Below are 27,127 nucleotides of genomic sequence, written 5' to 3'. Positions count from 1 at the left end.
CGTGACTGGAATGGAGATGTGCAGGGAATCACCACCTTTGCATCTTTCACCTCTGCACTTCTTCCCACAGGACAAGCTGGGAATCCACTGGGCCCAGTGTGAGAGAGACCTGAGCTAAAAACTCCATTTATCACCTGACTTCAATAAGCCCCTACTAACTGGTAGACCACAGTGAGTTTTGGGTCTCCTGGAATTATAGTCAGTTTAGATCCAGTGGCCAATAGTCCTCAAAATGTCTGATTATTTCCTTTCCCCCAATTCAGTTATCCTGGTAAAATGGCATAAGTCCCTTTAGAAAAGGCTGGGAGAACGATTAAGAGAATAAATTTTTGGCAGTGTACCAGAATCCTTCCTCAAGGGGATCTGGCTTCCCCTTCATTTAAGAGGTTCTAGGTCTATAAACTGGCTCAAGTCTAGAAATGCTTGAGGGGCTATGACTCTCTGTTTTTATGATTCAAGACAGACTTTTGTTCACTTGACCTAAAACTTTTGTGCTTATACAGTACAAGTAAGAATTTAATAAGCTTCCTATCTATTTCACTTCTAGAGACACCATGATCAACTAGCCAATGCCACAGGTCTGAAGTTCAGACTATTCTGATTGCTGCTTTGGCTCTGCTGTTTTGGTAGCCTCACCAACTTTGCCTTTGGTGGTTGAGTGTCATCAATTGGATCTTACCACACTGAGATCCAGTTACTTCCTTGTATTTAGGGTTCCAAATTCAGTGACTGCACTTTCCACTGCAAGGTCTGGCGTACAGAGAAAAGCAATAACAGAGCTCTTCAAGGATGCCTGGGCTCTCCTCACAATTTTTTTTCTCAAAGTCATGGTGAAAGTTATGTTTTTTGGACCTGTCCAGGGCGGGTAAGTGGGTCTTAAATGATAAATCCACAATAACATCCCAATTTCCCTAAGCTTTTGAATCCCTTCCTCTGTGAATGAAAAAAAAAAAGGGGGGGGGTGATCTATGGAAAGTAACCTCACAGGGCATCTGATCATAAATTCCTAACTGGGCAAGTCCTGGTGAGTAGTTTTGCCCCAGGACTATAACTTCTTTCATGAAAGATTTTAAGCCAGCCCTGTCTATTGTTCTTGTGCATCTAGGTTAACATACCTTTGAAATATCAGAAGTAATACCCCTAGAAGGGGGTATTAACTCTCAAGAAACTACATAATTTTAACTATCTTGTAATCCAATCTCCACCTTGCTTTTTTCCCCACCTCCATGTAATCTTCTTTATGTTCCCCCCTTAATTTCAAATGCATAAAAGAAACTGCAAAACTTATTCCCCAGAGCACTTGGGATCTTGCTCCCCAGCACATGTCAGTTTGGCTCAAATAAACTCATAAAAATTCTCTACAGGTTTAGACATTTCTTAAATCGAGATCTCTACATTAAAACAAGGCAGTCCAACACTTCCAACTCACCATGGGCAACCTTTTGGTTCATGTTTCAACCAACCAACCAAACATCCCACATTGCAACATTAAATGCAAAAGCTCTGCCGAGTGAGTCCGTATCAATAAATTCCGTTTGATCCAACTTTATGCTCCTTCTATCATTATCCCATATCCTTAATATCCAGTTTCACACGTTCCCCAGATTTCTATCTGCATAAATTAGAACAGTCAAGTAGTTTTTTTGACATATAGTCAGTGTACCAACTCATGGACCATACTTTGTACCTCACCTTTAGGGGCCTGCTAGGACCTGCATCTAGTTATGGTCTAGAAGCAAAGAAGGTTGCTAGGAATGGATCCTAAGGAAAATCAACACTGTTTTACATGACAACTGCCTTAGGGGAGGCCATTACTGCTTCTTCAGGATCACTGTTAATCCATCAGATGGGGTGTCGAAGCTACTCCCACTGAGGCTAGAGAAGCCTCTTCTGACAAAAACGACTCATCAGAATTTCATCAGGGTCTTCCCACATGTCCCCATTTCAACTTGCAGGATCCCATTTCTTCCTAATCAATGTTCTCACTTTAATAATAGAGTTGCTACCATGTGGCTAAGAATTCAACCTGCATAGTAATTCAGCCAGTCATAGGATGAGATTTGGGTTGGATTTTCAGTTATCTCAGTCCTGTGGCTACAGGAGGTAAGAGACTCCTTCAGGGCACATATAGAAGCTTTCAGGTCATTTATATAGAGATTTATGCAGGCATTTGAATTCCTAAGCTCCTTCTTTTCTTTCCCCATTTTGTCCAGTAACATCAGGAGCAACTAGCCAATCTCATATTTGTTAGTTTGCCAAAAATATTTGAAAGTATCATATATAGTCACCCAGCTCCTTGCTCCTCATAAGTGGTTGATTAAGAGTATCCAATGGTGATATTTTGCATATTTCTATTGCCAGGTCGTGCTATGGATTACCAGTGCTTTCTTTACTGCTGGAACTAGAGTCATTAGTATCTTAATTAATCATATTAGAGAGTCAGTTTCAGAAACCCCAGAACCAATTCAGAAAGCTCCTCCTTAAAATTATGATCCTTTAGAACCACTCTTGATACCAAAATCTGTATTATTCAAGTTTTCCCTAAGAAACAGAATAGATGTGTGTGTGTGTTTAGAGGGAGAGAGAGATTTATTTTAAGAAATTGGCTCATGTGATTATGGAGACTGACAAGTGCCCAGATCTGCGATCAGTAAGCTGGAGATTCAGGAGAGCTGATGGTGTAGTTTCAGTCCAAATGTTGGCAGGCTCAAGACCCAGAAAGCGCTAATATTTGTTTGAGTCTGAAGGTAGGAAAGAACCAGTATCCCAGAATGAATGAAGGCAGACAGGCAGATGGAGTTACCTCTTATTCCCAGGACTTTTTGTTCTATTCAGGACTTCAACTGGATCCCATTCAAAACTTACTGAATGCGGCCCACCTACACTGGAGAGTGAAATCTCCTTTACTCATTCTACCAATCCAAATACTAACCTCATCCAGAAACACCCTTACAGATACACCAAGAATATTCTTTGATCAAATGTCCCTGGGATACTCTGTTGTCCAGTCAAGTTAACATAAAATTAGCCATCACAGACACTAATTAACTTTTAATCCTAACAACTAATATACACATCTCTCTTATATGAGAAGTTCTAATCGAGTGACATAGTTTCAGAATTACAAAGACTAATGTTACCCAATAATGTTACTTTTGACTCATCACATAACTTTAAGTATAAAATAATATTTTTCTCATTCTATATAATAAATCATTATGAACTTTCATTTAAGGTCTATTAAGGTATAATAAATCATTATGGACTCTCATCTTAGGGGTATTTTAAGGTACTTTAAATGTGAAAAAATATTTTTATTTAAGTTTTTTTTCATATCTGAATATATATGAGTGATGATCTAAAACGTATTTGACAAATTAGCTTAATAGAGCAAAAATCATAGTTTGTTTTATATAATTGATTTGTGGGGGAAAAACACATTTTCTTTAAAGGAATGAATTCTCAGGTAAAACACACTTTTCATAAAGTGACCTCTGATGCCTAGTTTCATTTCATGCTGTGACATCATAGTCAATGTTATTACACGTGGAGACAATTATTAAAATGCTTTCATATTTTGCAAGCAACTAGTTCTAACATTATTTGTATTTCTTAATTTCCTCCTTTCCTTTATGTTATAACTATCCTTCCAACCATTCCCACTTCCATCAGAAATAAAGTAACAAAAATGTAAATGCTCTAGTATTTATTACCTAAAATTGTTTAAAGAGCTATTTGTATGCCTGTAAAATCTAATCATGAAAAATATATATAGGATACATCAAAAAAGGACTTGCCTGGCCTGTGTAGTTGAGCATCTTCCTATGATCCAGGAGGTGTCAGTTCAATTTCTGGTCAGGACACATGCCTGGGTTTTGGGATTGATCCCCAGCAGGGGGAGTGCAGTGCAGGAGGCAGCCGATCAGTGACTCTCTCATCATTGAGGTTTCTATCTCTCTCTCCCTCTCCTTATCTCTAAAGTCAATTAAAATATTTTTTTTAAAAAGGTCTCAACATTAATATACTTAAAACAAATAGAGAAGAATACCTTTAAGCTCAGCAGATATTCGCAAACTGCATAACAAATGCCAATTCCTTCTTCTGTATTAGTACCTCTGCCAAGTTCATCAATTAATATGAGTGATTTGTCATTAACATTATGCAGAATATATGCTATCTGAAAAATATAATTTCATCCTATTCATTATAACCAAATGGCTGTCACTATCATAAAAAAAATGAGGAAAAATCCAGTCTCTTTATTAGTTCATCTGAAATATATTTTTATAGAGAAATTCAGCTGAGCAGAAGCTAACATACTGCTTTCTAAAAATCTCATGACTAATAATTCTAATAGAATAGCTGATATGTATATAGACATAAGCATAGGTGTATCAGACAAAAGAATAAATAACCAGCATCTAAAAATATTGATGTTTTAGATACAGTGAAATAAGCAAAACAATGAATTAACTGTTTAAATAAAGCATAAAGATGGTCATTTTCTTCTCCATAAATGACTAATCATTTTTCATAAAATACTCAGAACTGTATCCCAAACTTATTGTAACTTCTCCATAGCCTGTATATATGGAAAGAAAATTTTCGGAAAAAGCATCCAATCAAAGTCCACAGATTCCTGGTTAAACAAGTAAATTTAAATCCATGCCCAACAAAGACCAAGACTTTAACAGATGTTCCTTCTCCACTGAAGATTATTAATCTCCTTCTCAAGAAACAGAATTCCACCTTTATTATGTAATCACACAACAGTAACCTTCATGGCCATTTTACCTTGCTATGTATGGGTCTAAGCTTCTTGAGAGATAGGACTATTTAAAAATATAACTTAATCACCTACTATACTGCTATATTCTCCCATAGATATTCAATACATACTAAATAATTATATAAACATCATATACTGTGGGCAAACAATAACTTTATTCTACCTACAGAAAATTAGCCAACTGTATAGTGATCCAATAAGTCCTACCTACTAAAGATAGGCCAACAGCTATACTGAATTCCTTTAGCCCTTCAAGCCAACTTGACATTTGCTCAAATCAGAAATAGGTGATGATAAATACTCTGTTACAGGAAGTAAAAATTCTATAAGAGCACAGAATATAGGATGATTTTTAAAAGACTTCTAACACAGTGATCTTTTATAGAGGAACAATAGATACTATGTAAAATGTTCCTGAACAGGTCATCACTTTCTGAGAAGACGTCCATGTATCCCATAAGAAAACATGAAAGTACATTTTTATCATTAAAGAACACTAGCTTTTTCTTTAAAACTGTTTTTCAATAAAACATTCATTGCCATTTCCACATAAGACAGAAATTAGGAAGCTGTCTTTGACTGCCCTCTGGCTCTTGTAGGGTAGTATATGCACATCTGCATGTTTTAGTTTAAGAATACTTTCTTACATGATGATTGACCGACCATTAGTGGCAGAATTTAATGTTTGTAACATAAGAAAAGTTTAGTTTGGGTACCTCTTTCATTTCCTTCATAAAAGTTGATGAATTTGTTTCTATATCATCATCAGTACTGATTCTTGTAAAAATCTGTTCAGCAATTCTAAAGGAAGAATATTCTGCTGGAACATATGATCCTGTAGAATATAAGATCAAAGTAAACTGAAATGTTTTTGTAAAATATTAGTACTAACATTTTGCACTTTCCACCACCTCAGATTATTTACTAGCCTATCTAAGGATTATGTGGTGGAAATATCACTGGATATGGAGTTAGAAAACATGGCCCTAGCTATGTTATTTATTGTATAACCTTGGGCAGCACTTAAATTCTCCCAGTCTTTTTCATATATAAAATAGAATACTTGCCCTATCTATTGTCCAAAGTTATTTGGAAGTTCAAATAAAATCGTATAGACTCAAGTACATTAGAAAGGTTTGTTATAACTGTGATAAAAATTTTAAGTAATAGTTAGATGATAAAGAACATTCAAAGTATAAAAATTTGAGGAAAATGCTTATAAAGCTAAAGTTGATAAAAGATAAAATCATTATTGAAAAAATATATTAGAAAATATCTGTTAGTAGAAATGTACAGAAATACAATCAGAATGAAAGTAAAATATTTAATTTTTTTGAAAGTTGAATTTTCATTTACGAGACTGTTTCTGCCTGAGAAGTTATCAAGCTAACCAATCTAAAATATTCATCTTTTGAAAACAAGTCTATCTGATTAATACAATTACCTCTAAATGAAATGGCATATAAAAGGCATTCTGAAGTCATAAGAAGATAAAAATATACAAAAAGTTGAATGGGAAAAGTATCAAGTATACAGAACTCAATATAGACAAAATGGTGAAGTAATGGGAGTAAAAAAACACAGCCAGACTATTCCAGGGTTTAAAATAAAGTTAAGGATGAAGAATGGGGTCTATTTCTGAGAAATAAGGAGGAGTAGCAAAAGAAAGCAAAAATCAGGATTCTTCTACTAATAATAATAACAGTAATGATGACTGCCCCTCAGAAAACAGATTTCTTAAATATAATTTATAGGATTATCAGAAGGTGTAAGTGGGAAAATAAATGTGAAAGTACCAAGTACAAAATACAGCATATATGACATATGTTTATGTTTTCTCCTCTCTCTTACCTCCACCAAAAAGGCTCCTAACATTTATCTAAATTATTACAGAAGCCTCCTGGCTGGTATTTTGCTTCTGGTCTGGCTCGCATCTAACCATACATCAACCAGAGTGATCTAAAGTCAAATCCGATCATGCCATTCTCTTGCCTAAATTTCAATAGCTCCCTACAGATTTCTGGATGAAGTTCATTCTCCTTAGTTAAGTTCCTAAGGCCCTTCACAATCTGACCCCTGCCCATCTCTCCAGTTTTATTCCATGCTACTTCTCACAGCCCATCTTTGTTCTACAAAGCAAAGGAACTACAAGGCCTCTGGATTCCTTATAGTTCCTTGGGACTATTATACTTTTTTTTTTTTTTTTTTTTTACTTCTATGCTTAAGAACATGTTCTTAATCTCTGCCTGAGAAGTCTCCTTCTTTCTCATACTCTTCCCTTGAGTCCGAATCATTTTATATACATTATTTCAATCTTTACAACTATTCTCAGAAGTAGGTACTATTAGAATTTTCATTTACAGACAGGAAAACTAAGGAGGTTAAATAATTTGCCTAAGATCACATAACTAGTAACTTGAAAAACTAACTGTAGTTCCAAAGCCTATGTTCTTAACTTCTATGTTTTTGTTTTTTAAATCCTCACCTGAGGATATATTTTCCATTGCTTTTCAGAGAGAGTGGAAGGGAAAGAGAGAGAGGGAGAGAGGGAGGAGGAGAGAGAGGGAAGGGGAAGGGGGGGGAGGGACAGAGAGAGAGAGAGAGATATTGATTGATTGATTGATTGATTGATTGATTGATTGATTGGTTGCCTCCAGCATGAGCCCCAATCAGGGCTGAGCCTGCAACCGAACCTGGGACCCTTCAGTCCACCAGTCGACTCTCTAACCACTGAACCAAACCGGCTACGGCAACTTCCATGCATTTCAAATCCTACTGTTTCCTTTATGATGGGATCATATGAGATATTATATAAACTTTTAGATATTTCAGAGGTTTAAGATAGACAGTGAAAAGAGAAGTATAATAATTTTCTTCAAATATGTGAAGGGCTATTATTAGGGCAGACTAGATTATTCTGTGATGCACAGAAGATAAGAATTAGGAGTAGAAGTTAGAGTAAGTCAAATTTCAATTCAATATAATGAATGCTCTCACAATTAGTGCTGTCAATAATTGGATAGCTTGTTTTTTAAAGGACACAGCTCCTCATAACTATTCAAACACAAGTAGGATTATGTTACATATGAATCTGTATTCTTATAAGGAGAGGGAAATTAGCTAAGATGTTCTTTTAATTCCAATAAAACTATAAACTCAATAAAATATTTATCATTCATTCATTCATCTCCAATTTTCTTTCTCAGTAGTAAGGGTAAATCAGCAGTGTACCATTAATGTTATCATTGTTGTATTTCCCTTACAATCATTACTTTAGACCAGGATTTCTCAAACACAGCACTTACTAACAACTTCGGCTGGGTAAATCTTTCTTGTGTTTGTGGAGGCGGAAGGGGAAGGGAAGCTGTCCTGTGCATTGCAGGATGTTTAGCAGCATCCCTGCACTCTACAGTCCCTTCAGTTGTGACACCAAAAATGTCTTCAAATATTGCCTAATAACAGGGGGAGAGGGGAACCAAATCACCCATGGTTGAGAACCACAGCATTAGGACCAATCCTCTAATCTCTGATTCATACTGTGTCAAGGAAACCCAGTTTTCAGAGACAAGAATTTGTGCCTCTACACCAAGAAATATGCAACAATGTTGGGTCAGTGACAGCCATTTATATGCATGTGTGTGCACATGTGTGTAATGTATCAATTGCTGTGGACAAGTTATTGGTATCCCCTTAAATTAAATAAGGGAAATGCTTATCTGACCAATGTTATAACTTCGGAAAAATCTTATATGGGTTATTAAAGGCAGCAGCTTATCCTACTTATTTCACATTTTCTCACAACAAAGTTTTGTTTTTGATAATTAAATTATTCAATTTAGTAATAATTGATTCAACATTAACAGTTATAGTAAGGAAGTCTCTACGTCTGTTATATTCCACAAAATTTTTATTATAATCCAATCTAAAACTAGATAAAGCTTAATAAATACCAAATCCTAAAAGTTATGGTCTACATACTAGAAACTACTATATAAATTTTTAGGTAAGAAAATCTACCGCAAACTGTTCTTGGGTTAATCAGATACCAGGATCTAAAATATCAGGCACAAAACATTTTAAATGGGAAGCAGAACTGATAACTATAAAGTAGGCCACAACTTACCAATCTGGGCCATAATCTGACAAAGTGCAATCTGTTTTAAATATGTGGATTTTCCACTCATATTTGGTCCAGTTATGATCAAAAAATTACTCCCCTCCGTAATATAGGTATTGTTAGCAACAGGTTTTTCCACAGATATTCTTTCAAGAATGGGATGCCATCCCTGTTTGATTGCTAAAGTATCAGTAAACTCTGGCCGAACTAAAGAAAAAAATAGAATGATTTTTGAAAGATTAGTCTATATTTATACTTAAAGATTTTGAGGTGTGTGTACACTGTGACACCTTGGTGATTTTACTGGGGTCAATTTTGAACAATAACATTAAGGTATTATTTTATCCCAAATAACATAATTATATATATCCCTCTAAATTATAACTGACACACTCTAAACACCATCATTTTAATTCACTTCCAGGGAACTCTTGGATTTTGTTCCCTGTCGTCCTAGGCTCCAAAAAAGTTCATAACATTTTCAGATTTATCTGTATTAAGAAGAATCAACTAGCCATTGATACTAATTTTAAAATAACAATCAATCACTGGTACTACAAAATTGCACATTACTTAATCCCCACCTTAAGCATTATTTCAAATCTGGCATACTTAGCTTTTCAAATGAGGTATAAACATAGAGTGAAACTAAATATAAAAATAATTTTATGTCCAAACCCTTATAAAATTTTATCTAAAATGAAATCTCAGAGGCTACAGAAAACACACACAAAAGGTAGTTAATTTATAGAAACAAATAATGATCAGGTCTCTATGGATATTTTTGAGGTAAAGGGAGAAGGAAGGAAGGCGGAAGGAATATAAAATGTTGCATTACTCTAGATGAAACACATGGATAAACTTGAAAGCATTCATTATAAAAGTGAAGTTGGTTAGAAAAAATATTTTTAATTACTTTGAAATATTTTTAACACCAAAAATTCATTATTCAAGATGGTCCCTCTCAAATTAAAATGAAGCATCATCAAGTATCTTAATAGTTAAGAAAACTACTATTAAGATTAGCTGATCCCTGAGGTAAGTCCTTGATCCAAAAGGAAATACAAAAGATTGAAAAGTTTGGGCCTATAAAATACTAATTTAAAAAGTTAACATTTACATAAAAATTTAGAAATATTTAAAAATATTTATAGTCATTCTCATTACAAAAAAATTAGCATAATATTTTGGAAATGTTACTGCTGATTATAGGAAGACATTTTAATGTTATTAAGTTCATAATTATTTAACCTTAATTATCACATACTAGTTCTGCAAATTTGTGTACTAGAGTATGGTTATTATTGATAAGTTAAATAAGAAATTTCAAGGGGATAATTTGAATTATTCATTTAATATTAGAAAATTGCTTAACACTTATATTTAAGGACTGTACAAAAATAAATTATATAATTCTTTTTATATATATTTAAAGTTTCTTTATCTTTATTCTTATAAATAATATATTATTATAAAATATATAAAGTTATGTAATCCTTGATTCTAGGATGCTCAGATCTAAGAAGCTAGTTTAGAAAATGCTCACTCTGGAGGTTCATTTCTCTCGTGTCTATTAGTATTAGTCACACTGCTTTTCTAATGAGTCTTCAGATTGAAACTTTATAAATTTAGATCATTGTAATTTTCACCAAGGAAACAGCTCTGTAGTCTTCCTTATTTGGGAACCTTTAAAATTTCTTGCAGATTTTTGGGTTTTTTTCTGATTTGTCAATTTCTCAGTAAATAATTTTCTGACTTTTAAAAGAAATTTTAAGGGCAATTTCACTTTTTCTATTTTAAGTAAGTTTAGAACCAGAGGCAAGAGACTACATTTCAGATAAAAAATTCGAAATATTCATAATTGTTATATAAAATTGCTTGAATGGAAAACAAATTTTAGTATGCAACATACTTATTCCAAGGAAAGTAACTTACCATAGTCAGAAAGAGTACAGGCATGAGCAAATGACAGTAGCATATCCAGCATTGACACAGTGTCTGCCAGTTTATATAAACAGTGAATATGTTCATAAATTTCACTAAGCAGTTTGCACACTATCCTGAAAGAACACGTTTGGGAAGATAAGTAATGCTTTTTAAAGAGGGCCATACAATCTAACTGTAAAACAATATTAAATGCATTGCCTGAAATAAAATAACATTCACATTTGAGTTGTACACTACAGAGAGTCTATTGTTCTACTGTCACTTTGTAGACAGGAGGAAATTGAGGCTCATACTCAAGGTCACAGCTACTTAGTAGCAAATAAGCCATCTTCTGTGTGTTAGCAGCACGTTTTTGAAATTCATGGTTGCTTTTTATTAAATCTTAATGAAATAAACTTTTATTAATAAAAATATTTTTATATATAGGTTAAGTCTTCACTATACTTCAACAGATCCCATCTGCTAATTTTATGATTTTGCTTATGTTAAATTCACCACAAAAGCTATCATGTATTTCCTCTCACCCATATATTCTCTCTCATACATAACAACATAATTATTTAAGCTTTTATGTAGCAGAGTTATCATAATTGTACATAAAAGGTTTTCCCTTACAAGGAAAAATATGTTCTCTAAACGTACTGCATCATATAATTTTTGTGGTCTAAACCCTGAAATTGTTTTGAAAGCCCAACATTTCTCTTCATCATCTCCGCTCACCAATTCTAAATGTCCTATTCCTTATTTCTAGCTGTATTGCAACTGTTTCATGAACAGCAAGAGACTGGCATTACTGTGATGTTGCTGTCCAAGGAGTAAAGCATGAGAAGTTGAAGGGCTTACATACCATAAGAAGAGAGTAAACTAAATGAAACCCAAAATAAACCCAGGATGTGCCAAGTTCTACATTATGGTGGAAGTATCAGTAGTAATGGGGATTATCTGGCCAATTAGATTTGCCCAAAAGTTTCTCTGAGATTCACTGATCCCAATCACAATGATAGTTTTAATTGTTTGTACAGGAAATGTTCTTTCTTTGCTAACATTTATTATGCAATCAGACAAAAAGTCAATTAACGAAGTTTATTATAGTCCCTCAAATTAAACCAATTTAATTCAATATGCAAAAATTTCAAATGCTCTTACATATAAGTCATGTGATAGATTTCTCTCAAAGACTCTTGGCATCTTTCATTCATTTTAATTAAATCTGCTGATGTAAAGCTATAAGAATTTTTCACTTTAGAAATCTGTTAGGAAATAAAAGAATAAAAGTCAAGATACATGTACACTCCTAGGAACTAAAACATACAGATCTTAAACAATAAAAATATAGGTATTTAGGTTAGTCACTTTAATTTTTCATATACAGTTTCACAGAGAAAGTCCCAAATAATGTTTGTGAATGAGAAAAGGAAGATCACATCTAAAATTAAAGCAGAATTTTTTAACTTAGTCCATCTGATATGACTGTTTTTATAGGTCTTAAAATGACCATGTAAAAATGTTTAAAAACTACATCTTATAAACAAGTAATACACATGATACACATCAGTAGTCTTCACTCTATCCCTGACCACTGTTTTAGGCCTTGCCCCATAACTGAACGTCACACAATCTCTAACCCCATTACTAAGTCTCAACCCATTCTTCACTTCATCCATCCATATTACTTGGTAATACAGTATATATTTTAAAACCCTGAAATTTAAATGGTTTGTTTTTGTAAAAAGTGACTCCCTGGGAACAGAGAAAGTAAATATTAGAGTAGGTTAGATTTTCCCAAACTGGTGTATTATGTAGGAGTTAATATGTATACAGGGAAAAATATTTCCCTGGTCCAAAAGTTTGGCAATATTGGATTAAAATAAGTTAAGCAGATTTCTCTACTTCAGTCCTTTTAAACCTTTAATAGGCAAATGTGCACTAGAGAACTACCTAAAATGAGATGGTACAGTATTTTCTAAATTTCTTTGATCAAAAACATCCTTTGGACTTTCTCCATTCTCCTTTTTTACCCATACCAAGCTCCCAAAACTGTGGGAAGCACTGTTTGGTATTTCTCTAAAAAAAAAAAAATCTTCTAAATCACTGTTAGATTGTACAGCTGCTAGGTGGGTAGGTTAGAGAAGCAGCAATACACAGGACATTCAGAAATTTGGCATGTAAAACTCAAGGAGTGCCTGAAAATATGTAAATGTAATCCTGAAAAATCAGAACAATAGTTTCCTAACCAAACTCTAGAGTGTACCTTAATAAACTCTGAAGGAAGCTGATCATTGGGTAGGGCTGTGCAATCTATAGTCATCTGGATGAAAAATCCTCTAGCAGAGCTAAAGCTTGCCCTTAAAGGAAGACTGTATTTTTCTCCTAGCTGCGATATCATCCCTAGTGACCAGAAAAAAGAAAAACAAAACAAAGAAATTTTAATGAGAAATTATCTTTTCTGTTTAAAAATATCACATTCCTTTTTTCTTCTTATTTTATATACAAATAGGTCTTGTTATACTTTTAAACCCTAAAGATTTTTAACATCTAAAATATCTAGTTAAGTATTCTTTTTAAAAAATTGTACAGCAAAGCTAGTCATTTTGATTAGTATTTTGAAGGTAAAAAAATTGTAAAAATTAAAATAAAAAAATAAAACCAAGACTATTTTATACTCTCTGCATTAGGAATGTTAGTTTTTGGCTCGTTATTCATTCTATTTTTTTCAAAAGAAAGAGAACATATAAATTATTATAATCATTAATTCACAATAAGAAATTCCTCTACAAAACAGTTTACAAAATATTCCGAAATGAAAATTGGTGATTCATCAAATAAAATTCAAAAAGAAATCCAAATCTCTCTATAAACTTCAAACTCACTACAAAGTTCTGAGTTTATATTTTTAACATGATAACCATTAATGGTTTAAACAATACTTAAGAAAACTAACATCTTTATTCCAAAGCAGGTGCTCCAACAATTTTCTTTCTTTTATCAGTGGTACCATCATTCTCAGGCAAGAAATCTCAGCACCAATGGCTACATTTCCCTTTGCCATGCCCACATCTACTCATTAACTCTCATCAATTCTTTCTTCAATCTTTGCATTTTTCTCCTCCCCATACACATAGCTCTCAACCTAAATAATGCTTTAACTTGTAATAGTTTAAAATGGTCTCCTTGTCTCCACTGCTCCACTCAAATTCATTCAATATACAGAATCTTCTTGATCAATTTTGCTCCACAGAGCATCTGAGTGTCTCTTCATTCTCCTTGGGGAAAAATCCAAACTCCTGGCCTTTAAAGACTAAATTCTGGTCTCCAGTCTACATTGCTGACCGTATCTCTTACTAGTTCTGTAAGAGAATGCCCTGTTCAATTTTAACAAATTTCCTCACGAACCCTTGAGGTTTACTCATGCTTTGTGCTTCAGTTTGTACAGTGCTAGTGGGTGGAATTCCTTCTGGCTATTCTGTCTACTAAAAACAGTCCCATCCTCTATGCTTCCACAACCAGTTACTCTCTGGCCGCTCTAACCTGCTATATTTTTCTTTGTATCTTATATTGATGTAAGATTTTAAGATATAATCAGATATATGTCATTGATAAATATCAATATTGATATATATAATTATATATACACACACATACACCCATGTGTATGTGTGTGTATATTTTTTAATTTTTTTTGTCTGTCTCCTCTACTACAATATAAGCTCCATGAAGACGGACTTTGTCTTGTTCACTATGTATTCCCAGTCCCCAGAACAGTGTCTACATTTACTAGCTCAGTAAATACAGAGGTGGGCGAAAGTAGGTTTACAGTTGTTCATATAGGAAATAATGCAATAATTAATAAATAATACAAGAATAAACTCTGTGTTTTGTGTACTCACAACTGTAAACAGACTTTTACCCACCCCTGTATTTGTTAAATTATTGTACTGGCTCAAATGCCCCCTCTTCTAGACAAAAATGGGATCTCTTCCTCCACTGAAACCCTTTAGTACTGATAGCCTGCATTTTTTATGTAGTTTCTACATAATGTTGTATACAGGTACTTCTATATTTAACTTTGGAGAAAAAATAGACATAACACTTTGTAATCTTTATTTTATATAAAAAAATGTTCCTTAAATGATAATATTTGTTAACTTTACCTGTTTTAATAACAAAAAATAAATTTAAAATATGCATGGCAGGTTATCACAAGCAAAAAAGCATAGCATATCTAAGAAGTTTGTTTTATTTATAGAAAACAAAAAAATATGCTCAAGTTATTAAATTACCTGCTATGTCATCTACAATCTCTGTATATGTTCTTCTAGCTATGTCGAGAAATTCATTTATGTTAGACCTCACTGCATAGCACTTCTGAGTCCTCATGTTCAGGCATCCTTTCATGTATCTTACATCATCATTAATTACTGTTTTAATCTTTTCAAGTATGATTCCAAACCTAAAAAAGAACATTATGGTTAATAAGCCAAATACTTATAATTTATAATTTGAGTAACAGTTAATAATAGCAAATAACATAGTTTCTTAAATCACTGTTGAAAATTATGTTGAAAATAAATAATTAAGCAATATATATATATATTTAAATTTACATGAGTTAGAACTGCGACTATGTCAATTTTAAATTACTTTGTTGGACTAGACTCTTAAAACAATATGAGGCCACCAAGAACAATTCTACAACTGCTAGTAAACAGATCTCCCAAATAATACATACTGACTGTGCCCATGAATATAAAATATATCCCAGAACAACTATTATAAAAATGCTGGCTTCATGCTCATTGACTCAATAAACATTTACTTATACCATGTATTAACCACTGTGTTAGGTGCAAAGATTCAAAGGAGGATTAACATATGGTCCTTGCATACGGGGCAAGGGAGACTAAACGTAGTACTACAAGACAACATAAAAGTGATTAAGTACAGTGCTCATGTAAACCAGAAGTCTGGTAACACCTATTTCTCTAACCTTTTGTTTTATTCTGTTCTATATTTTATTTGTAATTAATTCAGTTTTATTATAAACCTCAATTGGTAGCCTTACATAAGATCTGAACCTTAAATCAATGGAATAGGAGTTCTTAAGTATCACAAGTCTTTTTGGTCAAGAACCAAGGTGCTACTGCTACAAGTAATATTAACTGTATTTAGATCTTATTCAGTATTGATGTCTACTATTTTTTGGTTATATTAGGCCCTTCATGCTTCAACAAGATAGAAAAAATATTTTCATATTTGCAAGTCTTTCCAGAGAGAATGGATAAAAAAAGATATTTCGTATGATTTTTTAAAAAAATATATCTTTACTGATTTCAGAGAGAGGGAGAGGGAGAGAGAGATAGAAACATCAATGATGAGAGCACCATTGATCGGCTGCAGCCCGCAACCTGGGCATATGCCCTGACTGGGAATCGAACCCCGATCTCCTGGATTCTAGGTTGATGCTCAACTGCTGAGCCACACCCGGCCAGGCTGCATATGATTTTTTAATGCTATTCTAATTGTCTATTAACACAAATACTCAATATGCTGTTACGCTGCTCTAGCCAGTTTTGCTCAGTGGTTAGAGCATCGGCCCTCAGACTGAAGGGTCTCAGATTCGATTTCGGACAACGGAATGTACCTCAGTTACAGGCTCAATCCCTGGCCTATCAGGGCAGGAACTGGAGGCAACCAGGCAACCAATCAATGTGTCTCTCTCACATTAATGTGTGTGTGTGTGTGTGTGTGTGTGTGTGTGTGTGTGTCTCTCTCTCTCCCTTCCATTCTATCTGAAAATCAATGGAAAAAATATCCTTAGGTGAGGATCATATGTGTGTGTGTGTGTATGTATATATGTATATACACACATATATACACACACACATATATATATGCTGTTACTCTATTTATTGGTATTTACAAGATAAAATGTATAGTTAGAATTTTGATGAATAGTTTGATGAATAGTTTAAAGGTTCTCTTAACCAAAGCTCAAGTAATTGTTTTGCAGAATATAACTGGAGTCCTTAAAATCAGTTACAATCAGGAAGAAAGGGAGAATCCTGATATTTTATTAACAGATGAGTGACAAAGACCTCTTATCTTCCAAGGAACCATAGTAAGCTCTTAATAAAGGTGTGTTACAGTTCTTCAGAGCAATCTATTAAAGAATAAAATAAAAATAGTTAAGGATAATAAACTATGTCATTATTCACACATAGCATTTTACATTTGTTCAGTACTTTAAAGCTTACCAAGTGCTTTCTTGCTTCATCTTCTCATATATATACTCATAAAATACATTTTAGGTATGCAGGTGAGAACAGATGGTATCTTTCCATATAAAGAGCACAAGGCCAATAAGTGGCCTCCACTGATTCATTATTATGGCTTTTATTTTTCTGGTCTCCCAACTAGTTGTTAACATCCAACTACTTATTAGAAGTAGGTACTTAAACAGCTATCATTGTACATCTGGAGTACTTTACATATATTTCCAAATTTTGTGCTAAATTTCCATTAAACTAAAAAAGTGCTCTTATATTCAAAAATAGAGCAATTTCTCCATTTTATATAGTAAAAGTAGGGATTTTATTTTGCCTAATGGAAACTATAAGTGGTCATTATTTGAATAAACAGAAAACAGGAGGAGAGAACATAAACTGATATTTTAGTTTACTATGAGGCAATAGCAATAATATTTTTTGCTTATGAATACAAAATAATATTTATACACTGATAAAAACTAAACATTTCAGGAAAGCATAAGGAAAAACACTTTAATCACTCATACTTCTACCACCCTTCCAAAGACAAATAATCTAAATATTATGGTACATTTCCTGTCACTTCTTTAAATAAAAAATAAATTATCATTGCATGTTCCTTTTCTCCCCCACTTAATATTATATCATAAGCATTAAAAAAAAATTATAGAAAAATTTGAAATAATTCCTAATATGTATTCTACCCTGTGGGAAGCAAAGAGTCTCTTCCCCTTGTTATTGGAGTTCTATGTTAATTATAATTTATAATATAAACAATGCTGCAATCACCATCACTGGGTATAAATCTTGGTCAACATTTCTTAAGAGTTCTTTTGGACAGATTTCTAGAAGTAGTATTATAGGATCAAAAGTCACATGTTTCAAAATTTTCCTCTACAATATGTACAACTTGTATTCCTACCAGCTATGTCTCACTGTTCTCACTGTTCTCTCATTAGCATTAAGTTGTACTTTGATTTCCATTTGGGGGTCATTTTCCTTATTTCTACTGTTATTCTAGTATTTTCTTTAAAAATTACACAAGTTTTATGATGCAGAAATTAGTATTTTGTCTATTTGCTATAAATTTTTCCTATATTTCTTTGGCTTTTACTTTGCCTTTGACATATCAAAATTTGAAATTTGTTTCACTAACTCCATCAATTTTGGGAGAAGTCTTATTATTATACCTCTTTCATTCTAAGAAAGATGACAATACTTTTGATATCTTTTACCAAAATGCTTTTATTATATATATTTATCTGAATGAACTCTATAAAAATACTTCCACATTTATCATTATTTTTTCTTTTAAAAAAAAGCAGTTCTTTTGTCATTTTAATTTTAAAAATCTTTTGCACAGGATAGTATTTTAAAATTGATGAGAACATTGCCATTTTGTGACCATAAAAGTAACAATTACTTCAGGTAAGAGTTGCAATAAATACTAAAATCAATGAGTGAAAATCTGATGAGAAACAGAATATTTTTTACACAGTCCCAAAGTATCTCTCCATACATTACTTATAACTCTGAAAAGAAAAAACTGATCAAAGTTAATGTCACCAAGCATAGGGAAATGACATCATGAGAAAGATACTATTTTTTTACCCTAGTCAGTTTGGCTCAGTGGTTAGAGTGTTGGCCCACTGACTGAAGGATCCCGGGTTTGACCCCAGCCAAGGGCATGTACCTCGATTACAGGCTCGAATCCCCGGCCCCAGCTGGGGTGCCTGCCAGAGGCAACCAACAGATGTGTCTTTCTCACATTAATGTTTGTTTCTCTCTCTCTCTCTCCCTCTCTCTCTCTTTCTCTCTCTCTCCCTCTCCCTTTCCCTGTCCCTCTCTCTCCCTCCCCTCCCCCCTCTACTCTCTGTGAAAAGCAATGGAAAAAATATCCTCAGGTGAGGATTAAAAAAGATACAACATTTTTACAGAGTATTACTGCCAAAAATGCATAAGCTGAATTTAACCATGAATAAATACACAAATTGAAGAATATCCTATAAAACAACTGACCCTTTCCCTTCAAAATATCAGTATCATAACCGACAAAGAAATGTGGAGAAAATTTTTAGTTTAAACGAGTACAAAAAAATATGATATTAAATACAATGCATGATCCTGGACTAAACCCTATAGCAGGGGGCAGGGGGGAATCCATAAAGAACATTATTAGGAAAATTGGAAATTTTGAATATGGGCTATACATTATATAACAGTAGTCTATTAATGCTGCATATCCTGAATTTTATAATCATATGTGTTTATGTAAAAGAGTATCTTTGTTCTTAGGAGACAGACACTTTAGTATTTATGTATTACATCTTATTCTCAGATAGTTCAGTAAGAACAATAATAGTAAGCATAATATGTGTGTGTGTGTGTGTTGTGCATGCAAAGAGAAAGAATATGGGAATTAATTATACTATTATTACAACTTTCACTAAGTTTGAAATTTTTCAAAACAAAACGTTTAAAAATACTGATGTCTAAACATGTTTTGTACAATATAGACACATATAAATTACCTTTAAAGGATCCACAAGTTCCAAGGTATGTTTTAGGTATATTAAATTTGTTATCTTTGATTCAGCTGCATTAACCTATTAACATAAAAATCCAAATGTAGATACCATAAATATTTAATACAAAAATGGGTTTTCCTCTAAAACATTCTACACTTTTCGCATTTCATTCACCTTTTATATATCAGCTTAGCCAGGATGCCTGCCAGCCTAAACAATGTTTAGAAATTACTGACCCATCATACTAAGACTAGTGCACTAGTCTCCAAAAGTCTGACAATGAAAAGAGTTCACCTCCACACCCTAACCAGTATGGCTCAGTGGTTACAGATCAGCCCTTGGACTGAAGGGTCACAGGTTCGATTCCAGTCACGTACCTTGTTGGCAGGCTCGATCCCCAGCCCCGCTCAGGGTATGTGAGGGAGGCAGCCAGTTCATGTGTCTCTCTCTCTGTTTCCCTCTCCCTCTCTCTCTTTCTCTTTCTCTCTCCCTTCCACTCTCTGAAAAGCAATTCTGAAAAGCAATGGAAAAAAATATCCTCAGGTGAGGATAAAAAGAAAAGAAAAAAGAAAAGAGTTCATCTCATTAAATCCAATTTTCATTTCTATTTAAGCTCCTTGGTCCACTACAACCCATAATAGTGATAGGAGACACAGTTCAATTCTGAGCAGCAGTAAGAGGCTAGGATTAAATGAAAAAGGTACAAAGAGTATGTGTGGATAGATGATATCTGAAAAGCTGAATCCAAACATCCCGGATAATTACAGAACACTAATTTCCCCCACTGGTTACTGTTTGTTTAAATAAAACAATTTTTACAATTCCAGTGGTCCAAATTAATTACAGTTTTTCAGAATAAAGCAACATAAGCATTCTAAGTTTTATAAATAAACTTTTTATAAATTAACTTATAGTACTATCTTTAAAGTCGAGCAGTGGTATTAAACCTGGGGAAATGAGAATGTTCTTGTGGATGGACTAATTTATCAGTACTTACAAAAACTTTTAGAATATTACTATTAAGGTATAATAGTAATTGATATGGCACTGTTTCTTTTTGAAACCTTCTGACCTTTATCCCTATTGCACACACTGTATCTGAACTATTCTGTGACCATGTGGGTCAATTTAGAAGAAATACCAAAATGTAGGCTTGTAGCCCTAAAACAAGTTATCTCATGCTCTCTTATAATGGATCTCTGAAACTAACTAGAAGATTAAAAATAAATAAAATTCACCAAACAGAAGACAACTATCATCACTATTACCAAAGGAGAATATCTTCCAAAAATAGGCAAAATACCCTTATATAAGAACAAGGTAAAAGAACTAAATTTAACAAATATCAATTTATAATAGTTAGTGTAACTAAGAAACTGTGGTATCAGCACAAGAACAGACAGATACCAATGAAACAGAATAGACTCTAGAAATAGATCCAATAATACATGAGTATTTGACTGTGTTAGGCTAACTTGGTAGTTTGCAAGTAGTGTGAATATCAGATCACTTCTTCTAGTTTTTGATAATATATGCTGTAACTGCTTTTTTTTTTAACCTAAATCTCATGCTGGATCATTAATTACTTTGGCTTAGTGACTTATTTCTTATAGTCCTCTTGCACAAAAACCACTTGTTGAATAAATAAAAAAAGGAGCCATGTACTATAGATATTGTTATATGGCGGTCTGAAACCAACTGAGAAAAATTAAAGATATTCAAAATGAAGCAAAAAAACTTGGATAAAACTTGAAAAAATTTGTTTAATATTGACATTTTCAAATATTAAAGAAAGAATTTGGATATTTGTAATGAAAAACACAAACTTTCTTAATACAATACATTAAATAGTATGGTCATAAATACTGTATAGAAAGAAAAGACGTTTGTGTTAATTCAAATAAAAACTTTTAAGCATTATTCTCAGTAAATATTTATGATCAGGAAATTGCATTTTCTAAAGTCAATATTCTTAAGGGGAAATAAAATAACTCATCTTAGGCAAGCAATTCCATAATGGAGATTTTCAGAGAACACTTGGTTTATTCAGAAGTTTTTGCGTTAAAAGGCATAAAAAAAATCTAAATATTAATAATGAAGCATTTTTCCAAAACATTTCAATATTTTCCAATTGTTACACTACATTAAGACAAGTTATATCACAATGTATAGTAATATAACATATAATGTATATATAAACATACCGTGTCTTGTTTTGGAATTTGGACTAAAACAGAAAGAAGCTGTTCTGTATCAAGAAATCTTGATATAACTGAAACAAAAAAATATGAGCATTTGAACTTTGTTACAGCTTAAAATATAGACTGTAAAATATCCTAAAATAATAAAATAGTTTTACCTGCAAATAGTACTTGCTTTGTCTTTATTTATCTTATATGTGCCAGGAATAAAACAATAAATTCTAATGGTCATTTCTTAATTGTGATTACTCACAATCTGTCTCCCAAATTTGAGACTGATCACCCCTTCCTTCTTGAAACTCTACTTCTCTGGCTTTTAGATGATGCTTATCATAATTTCCTTCCAACTTTTTTGATCTCTAACTTTTCTTCCTGATACTTAAAAATATTAGTTTAAAAGCATAGTTAAACCACTAACTATGTAACCTCCCAGACTATGTAACCTAACTTCTCATCTTTTAAATGTGAATAATGACATCTACCTCCTAGGGTTGCTGTGAGGATTAAGTGAGGTAATATGTGTAAATACCCCGCACATACCAGAGCTCAAAACTGTTATTTTGTTCTCCTCAACTAATTTTCCAGCTTAAAGTATTCTATAAAAGTTTATAGATAATTATAATCTATTCCTTTTAAATATCCCCACATTGTTGTTTTTCCCTTAACTGTTTAACATACAGTTCTTTTAAGAATGCACTCACCTCTTCATACTTAAAATACAGTAAACTACAGTAACTATTTCTTAATGACTCGTGGTTACCATCATCATTGTAATATATGACCTCAAAGCTTTTGTGTAGACTTATTGATACTTTACAAAGTGGTCTCAACCTGTTATCCTTTAAAAAAAATTTTATGTGACTTGCTTCCTGTTCTAACTGTCAAGTCTTCTGATAATTTTCAGTTTTCCTACTTCTAACACTGTGCCCTTTTCTAATTTACCACTTTGATGTTAAATTAATGATGTTGAAACTGTTTTTAAAAATTAGAGTAAATGGGCTCAGTATACTTATACTACTTTTATACTGTTCAATCTGACATAATACTATTATGACATTTTACATGTGATTCCACTAGACTCTTAATGCCCTCACTTAGACTGGCCTTTCTCTTTTTCAGTCTCTTCCTTCTTGCTTTCCCCAAATCTATCATAACAACCAGAATAATGTTTCTAAAATAAATATTTGATCATATTATTCTTTCAGTTTAGAACTGTCAGCTCCCTATGTCCTGCATGATAAAATCCCAATTTCTTAGCATTATATAAAGGCCCTTCATAAGCTAGGCCCAGAGCTCATTTCCTGCAATTCCCACTGCTTCAAGTCACAAACAAATATTGGCCATACCTTAAATACAGCAAGCTCTTTTATATCCATGTAAGCATAACTGCAGAAGCTAATGTTAACTCTACCTTTCCCAACTTCCCAGAAAAACAAGTGCACCCTAGAAATTAATGACTGTTCCAGGTCACAGCCACTAGGACTTATACCAGATCTTTATCTCAGCTACCACACCTAGAAAATATTTTTGTTACCCCTATGCGCATCAACAAACCTTATACAGGCATGTTTCCTTTGTCTTGAGTATCAGTTCTAGGATCCTCCTGTCATCAGAGTCCTACTCATTCCCTTAAGACAAAGCTGAAATATTGTCTCTGAATCCCACCTGGATTCTATCTTTATTCCAGTTCCTTCTTCTGTGTTCCCATAAAATACTCAATTATTATTTCATTTACCACACTGCATCATATATTTGGAGGTCTGTTTCCCTAACATGAATATAAGATCCTTGAGAACAGAAACTTGTAACTTAATCTTCCTTATCTTTTTATCCCTAATACCTATAAAATACCTACAATAAAATAGGTACTGGGTTTTTTTTAATGAGGTTCACATTCTCATATTTTAATAAACTGTAAAAATTACTCTCCCACCCTGCTCTATGTTCATGCTCCCCTACTTTTTACATGTTACGATAAATTATAAACTGTCAAGATATAAAAAACATAGAAATGACTGAAGCTTGACTAATATTACATGATTAAATGACTGAATATTCCTGGCACTTATGTATTATACAGAATGCCAGGTATAGGTAGGCCAACAAGATGTTGCTGTGAAAAAGAAAAGGGTTACCAGTTAAAAATGGCTTTCTTGTACCTTTCCCAAAGTTTCACTAAATACGTTAGAATATATAGAAAAAGTGAATATATTCAACAACATTGGAAATGTATGGTCACAGTCAAAATAATGCCAGAATTTTGAAGGAACTATACAAATTAAAGTATATTTGGAATTGGACGGAGGAAAAATTGTTCAGGATATAAATGCCTTCCAGATTTTCATGTGCCACTTCAGTTCATACTACCAGAACACCAGGAAGGATGGCTGGAAAATGGGGGCATAAAAGACAGACCATGCTCCTAAAAACCAGAAACTAGACTAGGAACAATGCACATAAATTGTCTTGCCACCTAGAGGTTTAGGAAGAACATTGCCATGCCAGTGAACAAACAGTCAGGTACTAAGGACAATTCTCTTACCTCATGTTATGGATTGGATTGCATCCCCCCAATAAGGTATTTTGAAGTCCTAAATCCCGGTACCTGTGAATGTTGCCTTATTTGGAAATTGGATCTTGGCAGATGTAATCAAGTTACGATAAAGTCATTAGGATGGGCCTTAATCTGACTGGTGTCCTTATAAGAAGACAATGTATTTTTCTAATAATTTGTATTTATATAATTAGAGGATATTCATTTACCTGACTGAAGTCCAAAGAAGAGTTCCTCATCTTGAAGTAGTTCTTGAACACAATCTAATCTCATGTTAATGGTTTCAATATCAACTAAAGGTTCTAATATGTTAGAACGAAGTCTTCTACCCCCTCCAGGAGTCTTAGTGTAATTTAGAACACCAAAGAGAGTGTGATTATTCCTTTGAAAACACAAGTTTGAAAATTTTCATTAAGTATACAGAAGAAAAATTCTAGAAAATGTCGATTTAACTTCATAATTAAATACTCCTATAATCTACAGTAGTGATTCTCAAACTTTAACATGCATACAAATCACATGTGTATTCTAATTCAATAGATCTGGGATGAGACCTGAGAATCTACATTTCGAATAAGCTCCCAAGTATGCTGTCAGTAAATGAACCATACTTTGATTAATAAGAATCTACAGTACCTTCTTACACTTAACAATTTTTTCATAGTTCATTTACCATATTCAGACTAATATAAAATGTCCTAACCCATGACATTTCATTAATGATAGGAAGATATCAACATTAATTGATATAATAAGGATATAATTTTTCCTGTGATGAAAAGCAAATAATAATAATAATAATAGTAATAATTTATCCTTAAGTGGGGGAAAAACTTTTACATTAACAAAATGAGCATTTCTTTGGGTAGGCTCTCTGTTCCCTTCTGCCTCTCTTCTCATTCAGGTACACCTATTATCCTTATGTTGCTCTTTCTAATGGAGTCAGATAGCTCTCACACAGTTCTTTAATTTTTTTACTCTTAGTTTTCACTCTTCTTCCTCCTGGGTCATTTCTAAGCTTCTCTCTCTCTTCCATCTGGTCTGCTCTACTTTCAGTGCTTTCTATTGCATTCCTCATCTCCTTTATTGAGTTCTTCAGCTCCAGAATTTCTGGTTGGTTCTTTCTAATAGTTTCAATCTCTTTGGTTAAGTATTTCTTCTGCTCATTGATTTTTATTCCTGAGCTCATTGAACTGCCTTTCTGTGTTCTCTTGGATATTGTCCATTAGGACAGTGCTCAATTCTGCTATGTGTAACTGTTCAATGTACTTTCATCGTTTTGTTTCATAACTGCAATGTTGAATTTTCTGTCATTTAAATCACTGTATTCCAGGACTGAGTTTGGTTTATAGAGACCATTTTCTATGTTACCAAGTTACCTTGGTTGGTTCATGGTATTTAAGGTAGTAAACTCTTTTCTTATTTAGAATCTATTTTTCTCTCAACAGTTTAGCAGGCTGATAGGTAGGGTACTTTCTTTTCTGCTATGCTGCTTGGGGAGTTTCAGAATTCTTTACCAGGCTCTGCTGGGGGGTGGGGTGCGTGGCTGGGGGTGTAATCTTGCCATCCTGTGGCTCTGCCCATTTCCAGTAATGGCTGTTACCCTGTTGCATTGTTTAAAGCCTCCCAGCTTTCTTTACCAGGCTCTGCCAGGGAGTTGGAGGCAAGGAGCAAGGCTGCAATCTTATAGCTCCACCCCCATACCAGTAATGATTGTCAGCACTGCTGTGTTGTTTTAAGCTTCCCAGCCACCTGTACCTGGCTCTACCTCAATAGGGATAGAGAACGGAGATGTCTTTTCTCAAAGAGAAAAGGTTTCTGCCCCTCTTAGTGAAGCCTGACTTCTCCTATGCTATTGCTCTTGCTGGAGTTGTAGTAAGCTCAGAACTGCATCAGCAGCCACCACCCTTGTCCTTCCTCCGACCTGCTTCACCAAAATGCCCAACTTCAGATGTCCCAATGCATGGGTCTTTCAAGCATGTTTGTGTGTTGAGCAGGGAATCATTTGTTAAATTATAGTTGTCTGATTTGTTTTAAGTTTAAGGGGGGAAACAATGGAGTCCTCTCACTCTGCCATGATGCCTGTGCCATTTCCACAAGTATCTTTTAAAACCTGATTTTGGTGAAACATCTGAACAGTTCAGCAACAATGACAATCATTCTCCATCAATCAATTTTTTTAAATGTAAAGTAACTATTCATAAAAATATGGCCTAATAAAATATACTGATACATTTTATAAGAAAAAATGGGTGATCTTACCTACAGTCTTGATTATTTACTAGTAATTCAAGGTTTTGGGCTGATGATGAATCTATCATGGCTGTCTGTTCACTACCTTGGAAACAAATCTTCAGTGATTTTGGTGCATAAACTGAATTTTGAATAAATTCAACATATTTTAATAAAGCTGCAACAGCTGCAAGGCAGTAATACCTGTAAGATGACCAATAATACATCACTATAAATCTTTATAATTAAATATATATATTGCTATAAAATGAAATATCTATTTTACCTTAATATTTGAAAAATTATTTGCATAGCACTGCTCAAATTCAAAGAAAAAAAGGACATTAAGTATTCCTGATTTTTTTAAAACTATATATATTACCTCTAAAACATAGAAGTTGATAAAAATGGACAATTTTCTGAAGTCTGATACTTAAGGGATATTAGATGCCAATAAATCACGTTAGGAGTTAGCATTTAATGGTAATTCATG

General features: G+C 33.4%; 1 protein-coding gene across 1 annotated transcript in view; it reads right to left on the bottom strand.

Annotated features, from left to right (window-relative positions):
• MSH4 (mutS homolog 4) overlaps nt 1-27,127 on the bottom strand; it is a 52,708-nt gene that overhangs the window by 12,466 nt on the left and 13,115 nt on the right. The window contains exons 6-17 of the mRNA XM_016216766.2: nt 26,665-26,838; nt 24,612-24,784; nt 21,852-21,919; nt 19,651-19,725; nt 16,949-17,013; nt 15,134-15,303; nt 13,105-13,241; nt 12,000-12,103; nt 10,842-10,966; nt 8,913-9,113; nt 5,506-5,624; nt 4,049-4,177 (exon numbers count right to left, since the gene is read on the bottom strand). Of these exons, the coding sequence (XP_016072252.2) occupies nt 4,049-4,177; nt 5,506-5,624; nt 8,913-9,113; nt 10,842-10,966; nt 12,000-12,103; nt 13,105-13,241; nt 15,134-15,303; nt 16,949-17,013; nt 19,651-19,725; nt 21,852-21,919; nt 24,612-24,784; nt 26,665-26,838 (1,540 nt within the window). The remainder of the gene's footprint in view (nt 1-4,048; nt 4,178-5,505; nt 5,625-8,912; nt 9,114-10,841; nt 10,967-11,999; nt 12,104-13,104; nt 13,242-15,133; nt 15,304-16,948; nt 17,014-19,650; nt 19,726-21,851; nt 21,920-24,611; nt 24,785-26,664; nt 26,839-27,127) is intronic.

The sequence above is a fragment of the Miniopterus natalensis genome, chromosome 9, assembly GCF_054644295.1.
Source record: "Miniopterus natalensis isolate mMinNat1 chromosome 9, mMinNat1.hap1, whole genome shotgun sequence".
Taxonomy (NCBI): Eukaryota; Metazoa; Chordata; class Mammalia; order Chiroptera; family Miniopteridae; genus Miniopterus; species Miniopterus natalensis.
The sequence above is the reverse complement of the archived record's forward strand: the minus strand, read 5'-3'. Positions and strand labels throughout refer to the sequence as shown.